We start from the raw sequence: 14,242 nt of genomic DNA on the forward strand, positions 1-14,242 counted from the left end.
TATGTATACAAGTAGTACTATTACTAAATTTATTTGATTTGCAAGATTCGATATGAGTTATCATATTCATTGAATCGTTTATGTCACCAAATTTTGGTGAATATTTTGAGTCTTTCAAAAGTTTTAGAAGAAACAAATCTAATGCATGTTCACAAGATGAAGAGTAATAAAATAGTTTTATCTTTAAATCGTAAACTATATCTTATTATTTTGTGACAAGTTTGTGCAGACTGCAAGCATGTTTCAAGTTTTATTTGTAAATTTCATTTGACAGTCTTGATTGAAGACATTCTAGCATATCAAAATTAACTTCTGAGTTAGATTATCCAAATCAACAACTTGTATTGGTCAAATGAAATTATACAAGTGAGATAAATGTTTACCAGAAAAATACAAGGGAAAGGAATCAAACTTTCAAGTTTCAACCACACACACCCTGATTTTAGAAGAGAGTATTGCACACCAAGCTATAAGCTACATACATAAAATCTCGGTCTTGTTTGTTGCATTTTGGATGTTTCTTTTCAGAAGCTTGTCTTTCTTTGCTAGCTGGTTGATCAGGGCAGGGCCATACTATTTCTAAAAGTGGCTATTTTTTTCCCCTTGTTCTTTGTATTCCAAAAGATAAACTTGTAAAGTAAAAATTTTAGATTTCCTAACAAATACATTTTCAGATTTTGAACATTAAACCATACAAGCAGTTAATAATGTTCAAAGAGCAATTAATCAATCAATTATATATTAAAGGGCAGATTAAATTTAAGAGGATATAAACGACATATAAATGTTTTATAGTAGTTAACTATGCTTCAATAATATGGTATTGACTATTATACATGGTTAATTACATGTATAAATACTATTGATTTTGACTCATACATATTTAATAATGTCATAACTAATAAAGTTATTGACTATCGCACGTAGTTAACTATATGTAAATACAGTTAACTTTATCTCACAAGTTGTTAAGAATAAACATTGTTGTATCAATCATCCATATGCGATTAATAGTATCACGTGGAATACATAATTTTCGAATGTACAAATAACCAGTACTAAAAATATTGTTAAAATTAAATTTACTAAGAAAAAGGTGTGGTTAGGAGAAAAAAATAGTGAAAAAAGTAAGTCCCTAGGAAAATAATAGGAGTATATATGGGGTGGGCTGATGGTCGGGTTTCAAATTTAACAATTACTTAATGCACCTCATTTTTGCTCGATTCATCCCATAATTTGTAAAGTTCCTATCTTACCCTTCTTCTTCCAAGCTTTGTCTCTCCCTCGCCCCCTTCTCCGACTGCTACGACGTCGGCTTCCACGGCCAGATTCCTCTCTCCCTCGTTCGACGCGTGCACCTATATTCAGTCCTTCGACGTCTTCAGCAACCTCTTCTGTGGCGCATTGTCGATGGACGTTCTCACGCAAATGACCATCCTCAAGGAACTCGAGGTGGCCTTCAACGGCTTCCTCGGCTCTCTCCACTTTGGAGTCGCTGGATCTAAGCTTCAACAACTTCATCGGCTCAAATCCCTGCAACGTTGTGTACTGGTGATGCTGGGAATAATATGAAGGCTTGGAAGGTTCGAGAAGCTTCAAGAGGAAGGGTTGGTGGAGGGAGGGGGATAAAGTTCGGGAAGGTTGTTGAATTCGGGGTGTTTGCGAGGAAGAAGGTTCGGTTCGGGTAGGGGAATGTGCACCGCGCTAGAGAGAAATGGAATGGGAGGTTGTGCTGCGATAGGCGTGGAGGTGTTTATGGCTTGCAGTGGTTCCAACGTGAATGCTGGTGGTCGCCGCGGCTGATGGAAGTGGTGGGAGAGAGAAAGAAGATAATATTATGGGATGCACCAAACAAATACTTTCTCTCCATTCCCGAATTCGCCGTCAACCCTCTCTCTCTCTACATATATATAAATTCTTTCACGATTCAATTCAATTCAATTGAGGTGTTAACATTAATAATATTGCAGAGCTTGTTGAGGATGCTGGATGGGTTGAACTTCAAGGAATTTGTTGCCTTCTTGTCCGCCTTCAGTCCCCTGCCACTTTCCACCACAAAATTGAGTCTAAGCAAGTAATAATATCAATATCAATTTCAAAATTATCAAATGCTTCTTTTTTCTTTTTTTTTTATCTCTACATTCATTAAAACACAGCCAAATCGAATCATCATTTCACTCTTTTTTCTTTTTTTTTTCTAGTCATTTTCAAGGTCTATGATTCCGATTGCAATGGAAAAGTAACCTTCCATGACATGCTGAGGGCTTTAAGGGATTTGAGTGGACCCTTCATGTCTGATCAACAGAGAGAGGTCATATCATATAATTATTACTACTACTTTCTTTTGCTCCTGCTATTTTATTTTGCTTCTCTTCTCTCCATATATTACAATTTCATGCTTGTTTTGTTTGCTTTGACTAAAAGATAGCTTTACAAATTGTTTTCCTTTTGTTTTGAATTTAATTTCTATGCAATGTGAGTATAAAAAGTATCAGTGGACTTTGAAGGTAGTTTGTGATTCAATGACAAGTATATATATACTATTTATTCTTTTATTTTAAAGTCTTAAAGATTGTATAGAAAATGAAAGCAAAACAACATGATATTTTTGTAATTATTTGTACTAATGTGACATTTCTCAAATCTAAGAGGCAGGCCTTTCACTGTCACTTTCCTAGTTATATACCAAACACAATTGCTTGTGTTCACTTATTATTCTTCCCCACGTCATAATCAGGGGAAACACTTGACCTGCTACTGCTCACCTTTATTCCTTTGAAACTAAGTTTTGGAATTGGATGTTTCAACCGATTAGCAGTGCCAATAACAAGACTCGATGTTAATAAGAGTATGGTCCACGTAAGCTGGAAAATTAAGCAAAAGACAATATGTAACCTCAAGAGATGAGATAAACCTTTCTTTGAAAGCTTGATCACCTTTACAATGTTCTCAACTTCTAGCTCTAATTGCACTTTTCATCCTTTTGAAATGTAAGGAGAAGAGTGTTTCCAAGCTTCTAAGTTTTATGCTTGTATATATTACCAGGATAAATACATCTTTATAATTTCTTTTATGAAAATATAAATGCACAGAATTGTATCCATGTATGCTTTGTAACTGAAAATATGTAAATGATGCTGATGAGAAGTGAGAACGGTAATTTTATTGGAGGATATCGTTTAGTTAATATTGTTATTTCACATTTCAGTTGCCAAAGATAATGAAGGATGATGTGATCTGCTTATAACAGCATCTGATGTTTTCTGTTTCCTTTGTACATACAGGAAGTTCTGACACAGGTCCTTGAGGAAGCTGGCTATGCAAAGGATTGTTCATTAGTCTTGTCTGACTTCATGAAGGTACTGAAATTAGCATGACTTGCTTCACTAGAAATCTTACATTTAATTTATATAATCGTTTTAATACGCAATTAACAACTAAGGGATAGTGCATTGAGTCTTTTACTATTTTTGTTGTTTCTCCTTCATATCTATTATGATCTTACCATTACTTCAAAGATATGGAAAACCTTTACCAGAATATGATTTTAATGCTAGTTAGGGCTTGAACAGAGATTTTAGGAAGGAAATTAAGTAACAATGCAACGATGAATTGATAATGTCAAATGGGAGCCCTATTTTGTTGATTTATCCTGTTAATTAGTAGGCAGAGTTGTCTATATGACTGCATATATATTAGCTTGCAGTGGCAGGGTCTCCTTCTTACCTTTAACTGCAAATGCGTTGAACCAACAGTAATATCTTCATTTGGATCATGGGTCATAATTAGCACAAAACTCATGCTTGTCTTTGTCAATGGATATTGCATTTTCACACATGACTGTCTGAGGGTCATACAACAGAATTCTAGCTCATGATTGTTTGAGGGTCATACATCTTCATACCCATGCTGGTTTTACACCATGCATACTGAACACTACTAGCTGTTAGCTTGATATATGTTAGTGTGCCATCTTTCATATAAACAATGCTTGACCATCCCCTTTTGCTGACAGATTCTTGGCAATTCGGGTTTGAAGATGGAAGTAGAGGTTCCGGTGGATTAGAGTGAGGATAATACAATTCCCTTTTTGAGTTTTCTTTTTTTCTTTTTTCGAGGAGAACTTTCCCTTTCAGTTCGATAACGGAGATTCTTGGTTCTGGTATTTAATTCTTCCTCTTAATGGGTAAAATATTATTTGTTCAATGTTTAATTGCTGAAACAAAGTTATGGATGATATGATTTTTAACAAATGCTTTCAAAATTTGAGTTTCTCTATGAAGTTTTTTAATGTTTGGTAATTTTTATTTGTTATGAACTAGATTTGGGAGATTTTATTTCCTGTGGCCGACTTAGGTTTTTGAAGTAAAACTGTGTCTTTATTTATTTAGTGGTCAAATTATAACTTTATTTCCTATAATTTAAATGCGTGATTTTCGTCCCTTATTTTTAAATTAAGATATTTAATTTTCATATTTTTAAAAAGAATAATTTTGATCATTTTTTCATAGAAGTTCAACTCATCATCTTTTAATTAAAGACAAAATAATAAATTATTATGACATTTTTATTTACTAAATTTTATAAATACTATTATTAACTTTTTTAATAAAAGTTTATAAATTAAAATAAAATATTTAATTATATTTAATATTTATTTTTATATGTATTTTTTATTATAAATTTTATTTTAATATAAATTAATAAATTATTATATATAAAAGTTTGTCCTTATTTTATTATAATTTTAAAATCAATTACATATCCTAATATATATTTTATTTCAAAAAAATATTTTATGTAATTTATACAAAATTTAAAAATAATATTTAAAAAATCTAAAAAATTAAAAATTTATTACTTTTTATAATTAAAATAATTGTTTTATTTTATATATAAAAATAAGTTTACATAATTTTTTTTATAAATTACATACAATAATTTATATAAATAATTTACATACATAATTTTATTTATTTATATAATTGGTATTAAAAAAATTATTTAGCAAATAAATTTTTATAGTTAAAACAAGAATATTAAAACAATTTACATATAATTAGAATAAAAAAAATATACATATTAAAATAAATTAATTTATGTAATTTGTATAATTTACATATTAGTATTATTTGATTAATTATATTGATTTATATAATTAGAGTAGAAATATCTATATATTAAAATAAATTTAAAAAATGATTTATATATTAATTTATAATATTTAATTATAAATTGGTAAAATAAAATAAAAATATGTAAATTATTCAAAATAAAAATATATAAAATTATATAAAATAAAATTAAAAAAATCATATATTAAATATTTTTAATTTATATTTTTTTATATTTTGAGAAAAACTAATAACTTTTGACTAGTGAGACATACAAAATAGTGTTTATGAGTTATGATTTTAATTCTTGCTAGATGATCAACGGATAAAATAATTAAAATTATTTATTTAAAAAAATTAAAAAATTAAATATCTTAATTTAAAAAATATGGAAACTACTTGATTTATACACCAATACATCCACAAATAGCTGAGCACTTATCCGGTAAAATTTACCATGTAAGATTTTATGATAAACAATGTCATAGTTACTGCATAATCTACTCACTCAGAGAATTCGATAAAATAAGAACAATATTGTTTGAGCTACATAATTTTCAATAGCATCCCAATGTTAACTGGCCAGTTATGTTTATTGTTTGTTAAATGAATTCCAAACATTGACTAAGTATTATCAAGTAGGCATAATATTGGATAAATTAAATAAAAAGGTGCATGTATTGAATTTATAACTTTTGATTTACGACTATGTAACACCTTCCGAGCATGTTCCTGACCAATTTTTTAATCAACGCTAAAATATGTTTGTCTTTCTTATATTTGAGTTTTGCATTTGTTTTTTTTTATCAAAATTTTCTTTATTTTTGTTTTTTGATATTTGAAAATTTTTATTATAGATTCTTGATGTGTTAGCTTTTATCAATTTGGTGTAAATGTGTCCATTAAATTGACACATTAACATGTCATGTATGATGTTACCTCGAATGATTACTCCCTATAATTTTTTGCATTTGTACCTTATAAATTCATCTTCGGATGATATATAACATGTAATCTGATAACATGTCAACAACTTAATAGATATGTCAACATCAAATTGACAAAAGATAATGGTAAAGATCTATAACAAAAAAATTTCAAAGATCAAAAGGTAAAAACAAAAGAAAAATTTATCAAAAACAAATACAAAACTCATATATTTCAAAAAATACGAACATATTTCACCCTTTAATCAATATATTATCTATTTTCATTATTCAATCGCAGAAGCTTCCGACCAGAAGCTCTTTTTTATTTTATCACATCAGTTATTTGGGTTTGTTGGGTCTGCAAGACTGTGGCCCAAAAGTAAATAAAACTTCTCTCAATATAATGGACTGAAAAAATTGATAAACAATATATAGTATAAGTAAAATATAATGGACCAAAAAAAAATGGTAAATTATATGTCCTGGAGAGAAAAAACTTGTAAATATACATTGATAATTTGATACATCATAACTAAGAATATTGATATTTATAAAAGAAATTAATAATACAGAAAAATGTCTGTTTTATTATTTATTTCAATTACTATTGTAATTTCATTAATATAAATAATGCAACAAATTTAGAAATTTTAACTTAAATTAATATAAATAATTTCACGTATTAAAAGGAATTTATCCATCTTTAGAGGGAAAAAAACGAGAACAAATTTATCACAATTATAATGCATGGAATTTTTAAAAATACAGAATTAACAAATATTTTTCAATAAATTTCATAATAGCCTTTTAAAAAATAGTGGGTTAGTTTGAAAAGTCTGGTACTTAAAACTAGACTTAGTCATATTATTTATTATATAAGTTATTAATTATTTAAAAGATTAGTTATCTAAATTTGATTTGCTTTTGAACTAATTATTTATATTATTATTTTTTGTCTTCTTGAATGTAGTATAGTTACAGTATACTACTAGATTTTATTAATCATACAAAGTTAATGATTTGTAAAGTTTTACCTATTCTTATTGAAATGGACACGTACTTGTTATATACTAACATTTCACGTAACTAACATCATTTAATTAATCATGTTATATTAATACAAATGCAATTATTTTGATGTCGTGGGTTATAACTAGTTTCTTTACAGTATTGGACCAATGGTAAATGAAAATATCAGTAACATGGTATTTAAGATGTGAAATTATTTAATTAGAAGTTCAGTATCAAGCTGCCGATAATACTGAGAGTAGAGTTGACGGAAAAATTGATTAATTATGCGTTATAGTTACCAAGAATGTGATCTTTATCTTAATTTCTACATAACTATAAACAGATATAGATATTTATTTAGGATAAAGATGACAAAATAAAATAAAATTGAAGAACTTTAACCAAGTATTTTTATTTATATATCCACATGATTTTGTTTGAGGCATGAGAAGGCCAGCACCATGCGTGTGTTGGAGTTGACATGATAAAATAGTATTTGATATATAGAATTTTATCATCATCACATTGTAGCCGTTGGAAAGTATGAAGAAACGACTTTTTGAAACCCCAAAAACAAACGAAAAGAAGGGGCTACCTTATCTATGACGGGAAAAGAAAGGAAAGGAGAAGGGACCTACATGGAAACAAACAATCAGCGCCTGAGCCAGAGAGAATTCAATGCAATGCAACATAATAATGCCAGGACACAAACGTTAACCAACCATGATTTTGTCCGTAACTGTACCACATAACGAAACTCACTCTCTGTTTTTTTTTCCATCGTAATTCGGGCTCTTCCTGTTACTTCCTGCACAAAACTGAAACCCCAACAACACACAGAGGTTTGAGATCCATTTCTTTTCCTTGCTTGTGTTGTGAAACCATTCACCTTTTCTTTTCTAATCTGGAAACAGAGAAACAGAGAATTCTGGTTTGGAAAAAAAAATTAAATAAAATTGCTTGGTAGATTCGGTTTTCAATGTATTTCCTTGTTAGAAATGCGTGGCGGTGTTCTTTGCCAATATATCCTCGTGTAAACCGCGATTTTCTTACGATTTTTTCTGTATTTTCTTGAAGCCTTTGCTTTTTTTTACCAAAGAAAAAAGGTTTATTGCTGAGATTTTCTTTCTACTTTGCCTCAATTTATTTGCTGTCACCAGATACATTACCTTGTTCTGCTTTCTGATCAACGTTGTGAATGATGAAGGTAAATATCAAGGAATTGTTTCTGAGCCACAGACAACACGTGGAATAGACTCTTAAAAACTTGATTTTCTCCTCCCCAAACATCTATGGTCATTTTCGTAGGTTATATGTATATCAGCTATTTGCTACGCTAACATACCTTAGAGTTAGAGCCATCAGGTTCATTTAACGATGAAATTGATCACTTGGAAAATATTAAAAAATATATATATGTATTCAAAAGTTGTTTCTCTGATACTATGGTAGTCACAAAATTGCAATTGTTATCTTGTGTGTTCAGGAATAAGTGATTGCTTGGACATTTAGAAAGCGGCATGGCTGAAAGTGATATAAGAGCCATGAAGGAGACACTCCGCGCCCAACAGCAACTTCTGCAGAAGCTATATGCGGAGTTGGATGAGGAAAGGGAAGCCTCAGCAACTGCAGCCAGTGAAGCCATGGACATGATAGTGCGGTTGCAAGGAGAGAAGGCCGCGGTGAAGATGGAGGCGAGTCACTACAAGAGAATGGCAGAGGAGAAGATAGGTCATGCTGAGGCCACTCTTGAAGTTTTTGAAGAGCTTATGTATCAGAAGGAAATGGAAATTACTTCTCTTGAGTATCAAGTCCTGGCTTATAAAAACAAACTTCTCACGTTGGGGTCTGATTTCAATGCAAGTGATTTTGAATTCGATGAGGACCTGTTGTTGAGTAGAAATGATCAACAACAAAATGGAGAAAATGTTCAAGCTTGTAGCACGGTAAGAAGGCTAAGTTCACTTCCCCCTATTCCGTTAAAGAACAACTTGAGATCTGCTAGGAAGAGAGATAGATCACCTAGTCCTGTTCCGGTTCCAGATATGGTTCATAACATAATGGAGAGTGATACTGATCAAGAAGTTACTTCTCCAAGCTTGGATTTACCGAGAAAATCGGTAGACTATGGACATGGAACTCTTGATGCATACTGGAACCAGATCCAGACGTTAGATGAAAAAGTGAAAGTGATTTCAGATTGTAAAGAATCAGGAGGAGAAAAACGCACCACATTGAGGAGTAGAAGAGGGAGATCATGTTCAGTGTTTTCACAAGCAAGCACCAAGATAACCTGTGACCTAACTGATAGAGTAGGCCCTACTTGTTCAGATAAAGTAAATCACAGTGAAGGTACATACGATGGAGAAGCAGTTGCTATTCCCTCATGCTCCGGTAATGTCCATGATGTGTTTGAAGTCCCACAAACGAGTGAAAAGCATAAAGCAAGTGGAAATGGGAAAAGAAGACTTGAGAGATGGAGTTCAGATGCAGATAACAGATTGACAAAACCAGACTCGGTGTCTGAGGAAGTCATTGAATCGCATGTTAAACATGACATGGACAAGCTAAAGAGCATGATGATTAGTGGAAACCATGAAATCAAAATACCTAGTCCCAAAGATATGAAGACCATTGTTTGGCAGAGAAAAGAAGGGATGGATGGGGATTGCAATGCTCATGCTGAGTTTCAAAAGTTGCATCAGAGAATTGATCAGCTTGAGAGGGAGACAATCAATGCAAGGAAAGAGATTATGCATGAAGTGAATGGGAAAGAGCATGTGAGGTTGTTGAAGGACATATGCAGCCAACTCAAGTTAATGGAGTCAGAGATGAGAAGTTGGAAAACCCAAAAAGCACCACCTAAGAGTAGTAAGAGGGATAATTGTTTGGATCCTCTTCAAGAGGTAATGCATACTCTAGTGCTTTTGCCTTCTTTTGAGAAGAATTGTCTGTTGCATGCAAATATCTCCTTTATTTGATTCTCCCATTCCAAGGCTAGTAGTTTTTTGTTTGATAATATTACATTTGATGATGGAATTATTTGTATCCTTCTTCACCTCTGAAATAATTGGTTTCCAAATTTCTGTGAACAGGCAATGGTGTACTTCTGGATTTGATCTAGTGAATACGGAAAGACCATCTCAGACAGCCAATTAACTCGGTGCATCATTAGGTGTCCGCAAAGAGGATTATGTGTGGTATTAGTATAAGCAGGTAGAATAGATCTTCTAAACCGAATTTTAGTCACTGAGGAATGTATACCTTTTTCATAATTCCATATTTTATAATGGGCACAAGTATGAGGGTGACTTCAAATTCTTGTGTGGCTAAGTATAGTGTCTTGTGTTTTTTCCCCAAAGAATATACACGACTTAGCAAAATTATCTGTTTGTGTCCTGACTCCTGAGCTAGCTAGTTCTTGCTTTTAATTTTAAAATGGAACCTTAATGTTTATTATCTTAACTTGATAAAGATGAAGATATACTAATAAGAGAAAATTTATGAGATGTCTCACTAAAGATTTGCCGCTCTTGCTAATTCTTTCCATGAGAATAGCCATAACGCTGACTTTTGAATTTGATTGTGCCTTCAGTTGAAATAGCTATAGTGAGATATTCTTCAAGACTGAGATATGCATGTATAAGGATTGCAAAATGGGTTAAATTTAGTGGACAGGTTATCCCATTTAGCCTGCTAGCGGTTTGATTAAGTTACATATATAATTCAACTTATTAATTTGCATAACCTAACCCGCCAACCTGACAAGTCAAGGGTGGGTTCAGCAGGGTTAACCTGTCAGGTTAATTTTTCTTTTTTGTGTGCATGGATATTTTGTGGATTATTAAAATTCTATTGTCATAAGTTAAATATACAGATGTGTTGATGGATTGTTTGAATAAAAAAAAAAACTACAATTCTTGTATTATCTGATTACAATATATTAATTATTTTGTGTTTTTAACGATACAATTGTAGTTTTAGAAAGAAAAGTATTATTGTAAAAATCTTCATCACCTTGTGCATGAGATTTTAGTAGGCATGGTAATGGGAGGGTCGGAGCCGGGTTTTGCTTATCCCACCCCTGTTTTTAACTTTCCATTTTTTCCCACCCCGAAACCTAACCGGGGTGTAGATTTATCCCATCCCCACCCCCGACGGGTCGGATTTTTCCCGTCTCGCCCTGCCCCCGACATGCTTATAATATTCTATAAAAAATATAATTTTAAATAACAATCATAACATATATTTTTAGATTGTACATGACAACTTAAAATTCAATCCACACACTAGCATAAAATCCAAACCAATAGTTTCATGTTTTAGTGTGTTATATATATGTAATGATATTTTTGTAAATTAATTATTAGCGGGGCGGGTTTAGGGGCGGATTCGGGTTGAGTATTAATAATCTTGTCCCCGACCTTGAACCTAACTTTGACTATTGGGGAAAACCCGAACTTGATCCCGATCAATTTGGGTTTTTCCCATCAAAATCAAGGCGGGTCTGGGGCAAGCCCTGTGGGTTCAGGTCCTATTGTCATGCCTAGATTTTAGCATATCATTATCAATTTCATATATTGAATTGTATATAGGTACATTTCTTAGATTATATGGTTTAAATTAGATTTGATGGTAATACATGTTTATATATATATATATATATATATATATATATATATATTGTGTCAATAAGTTCTTTTTTACATTATATTTATTTAACTTATAATGATTGTGACATCAAATTTATGTTTGAATAATTTTATTTATTTATTTAGTGAATTAACTTATGAGTCACCTGTTTTTTCTATAAATTTTTCTTTCTTTTTACATTTTGGGAGGCTAAGCCCTGATTGGTTGAGGACAGACTAAGTTGGATTAGTCCATTTTACTATCCCTTGATAAGGGCTGATGTGCTAGGCTGTTTTTTTAGGATGGCTGGATAATTCCAAGAAGGCAAATAAATTCGTTTGATAGAAGGAAAAATATTAAAATCAATTTAATTTTTATTTTATTTTATATTTGGGATAAAATTCAAATATGTATTTGAATTCATTCATAGTTATTCGAGTAAAGGCTGGCCCTAGGGGTGTTCATGGATCTAAATCTATCCGTAACTCAATCTGATCTAATTATATTGGAACATTTATGATCGGATTGGGTTGGTTTGAATTTGCAAAAAAAAAAAAAAATTACATAAACCCAACCCAACCCATGGATTTTTTTATTGGGTTAGGTAACATGTTTAGTTAAACTGGACTCACGAATACCCCTAGTTGGACTATTTTTTTTAGAAATTATATTAATATAATAAATATATAGAACAATTTATATAAATAAGAAATGGGAAGAGGAAGAATGTGAAGATAAGTGATTTGATGTATAAGTTATTGGGATAAGATGAATGATATGTGCAATAATGGAGGGGAAAATGATAGAGAAAAAAAAGTGTTGTATAAGTTATTATATGAAATTAATATTTCTTTTATTTAAGTATAGAAAAATACTTTTTTTTTTATTAAAGGCAGGCTTATTTGGATGGGGAATGACTATTCTCACTACCTAAATTATTATTGGCACTACCACCCGTAACAATTTTATCATTTTACCATCCTCCGTTCCTATCTCACTTTTTCCTTCCTCTTTCATAATACACCCAATCCTTCTTCCTTCCTCTCTCACTTCTCATTTCTTCATCACTTTTCCAACTCTTTTCTTCTCTCTCGTCTCCCTCAGACCACCCACCGTGATAGCTTTTTTAACACAACATAATCATATTTCCATCGTGTGTCAAAATTGATACACAATGGAAACATGATTCTGTTGTGCAGATATACAATGGAAATAACATGTTTTCATTTTGTAAAGTGCATAAAAAAAATCTAACAATGAAAACATGTTTCCATTGTACATTGATAGTTACACAACGACGCATGTTTTTGTTGCACAATTGCGGGTGGCAAAAAAATCACAATGAAAACATGCTTTCATTGTATAACTATCAATGTATAATGGAAACGTATTTCCATTGTGCATTTGGGGGCGAAAAAAATTTAACAATGGAATCATAATTCAATTGTTAAATTATTTTTTCCGTTTTGGTTTATGTGAGAGGGCAATTTCAAGATACCACAAAAAGACACCCACATGAGTAGTGTCAATAGCAAAAATAGGTAGTTGTAGCCCACGCCACTTATGTTTTGATAAGGGCCTCAACATGTCAAGTCCAATTATGTTTGACCTTGTCATTGGCACCCATTAATATACTCTTTTCACCCTTAACTTTTTGTTTTTTAAAAAATAAAAATAGTTCCAATAAAACATGATTTTGTTGACTAGAGTACACAACAAAAATATGTTTGTTGTGTATATATATGAGTGAAATACACAAAGAAAATGAATTTCTTGCAGCCACTTGTTGGTGTCTTGTAGCCTAGCCGATAATGACACTAACGAAGACCTTGAGAAGGCACTTCACATGCATCCCAGCCTCCAACGATCCTTCGACACCAATAGCTACGACCCGCAGAAGAAGAAAGAGTGAAAGACAATCACCGAAAAAAGGGAAAGATAAAAATAAATAAATAAGACTTAATAATTATGTTAAAAACTCTTATTTTAAAAATGTGCGTTTAATGACCGTTAAAACCACAAAGTGTTAGCGCTATTTGGAATTTAACATAGATATGCAAAAATATATTGCAAGATTTTTAAAAGTGAGTATAAAATGTCACAAAATAGTTTATTAGGAACAAAACTTGACAAATAATAAAAAGTAGGAATAAAAAGTACAATTAAATCTGTTAAATAAGTGTGTAAATTTTGTACACAAAACATTGATTTCCATTTGGTCTAAAATATAAATCAAATCATGCTAATTTAGGGTGTGTTTGGTTTGCATTTTTATTTTCTGTTTTTATTTTTTGAAAACTGTTTTCATTTTTAAAATATTAGAATTCTGAAAGCATGTTTGATTTGATTTCTTATTTTTTGTTTTCAAGAAATAAAAACGAGTGAATAGACAATTTAGTCCCTGAAATTGTACCTATTTTGCATATTAGTCCCTAACTTAATATTAAATTTAAAATAGTCCTTATCTTTGCATAAGTGTTACAAAATAGTCATTCCGTTAAATTTTAAAGTAACGCCGTTAGTGAGGTCAATTTTAGTGCCACGTGGACTATTCAC

At 31.2% G+C, this 14,242-nt stretch overlaps 2 protein-coding genes across 6 annotated transcripts; both read left to right on the forward strand.

Moving 5' to 3' along the window:
* The first annotated feature begins 1,015 nt into the window (after nucleotides 1-1,015).
* On the forward strand, nucleotides 1,016-10,532 carry LOC114394611 (myosin-binding protein 7-like). 5 transcript variants are annotated; one of them, XM_028356251.1, is made up of 6 exons: nucleotides 1,016-2,074; nucleotides 2,202-2,311; nucleotides 3,285-3,359; nucleotides 4,016-4,162; nucleotides 8,541-9,960; nucleotides 10,150-10,532. In XM_028356251.1, the coding sequence occupies exons 5-6, from the start codon at nucleotides 8,575-8,577 to the stop codon at nucleotides 10,171-10,173; spliced, it is 1,410 nt and encodes a 469-aa protein (XP_028212052.1). In that variant the 5' UTR covers nucleotides 1,016-2,074; nucleotides 2,202-2,311; nucleotides 3,285-3,359; nucleotides 4,016-4,162; nucleotides 8,541-8,574; the 3' UTR covers nucleotides 10,174-10,532. The 5 variants fall into 5 exon arrangements, with proteins under 5 accessions (XP_028212052.1, XP_028212059.1, XP_028212068.1 ...); XM_028356258.1 differs by lacking the exons at nucleotides 1,016-2,074; nucleotides 2,202-2,311 and adding an exon at nucleotides 2,791-2,990; XM_028356267.1 differs by lacking the exons at nucleotides 1,016-2,074; nucleotides 2,202-2,311 and adding an exon at nucleotides 2,997-3,156.
* On the forward strand, nucleotides 1,693-4,066 carry LOC114376292. Its single transcript, XM_028334353.1, has 5 exons — nucleotides 1,693-1,786; nucleotides 1,971-2,074; nucleotides 2,213-2,311; nucleotides 3,285-3,359; nucleotides 4,016-4,066. The coding sequence occupies exons 1-5, from the start codon at nucleotides 1,693-1,695 to the stop codon at nucleotides 4,064-4,066; spliced, it is 423 nt and encodes a 140-aa protein (XP_028190154.1).
* Nucleotides 10,533-14,242: the final 3,710 nt, after the last annotated feature.

Source organism: Glycine soja, chromosome 2 (assembly GCF_004193775.1).
Source record: "Glycine soja cultivar W05 chromosome 2, ASM419377v2, whole genome shotgun sequence".
NCBI lineage: Eukaryota > Viridiplantae > Streptophyta > Magnoliopsida > Fabales > Fabaceae > Glycine > Glycine soja.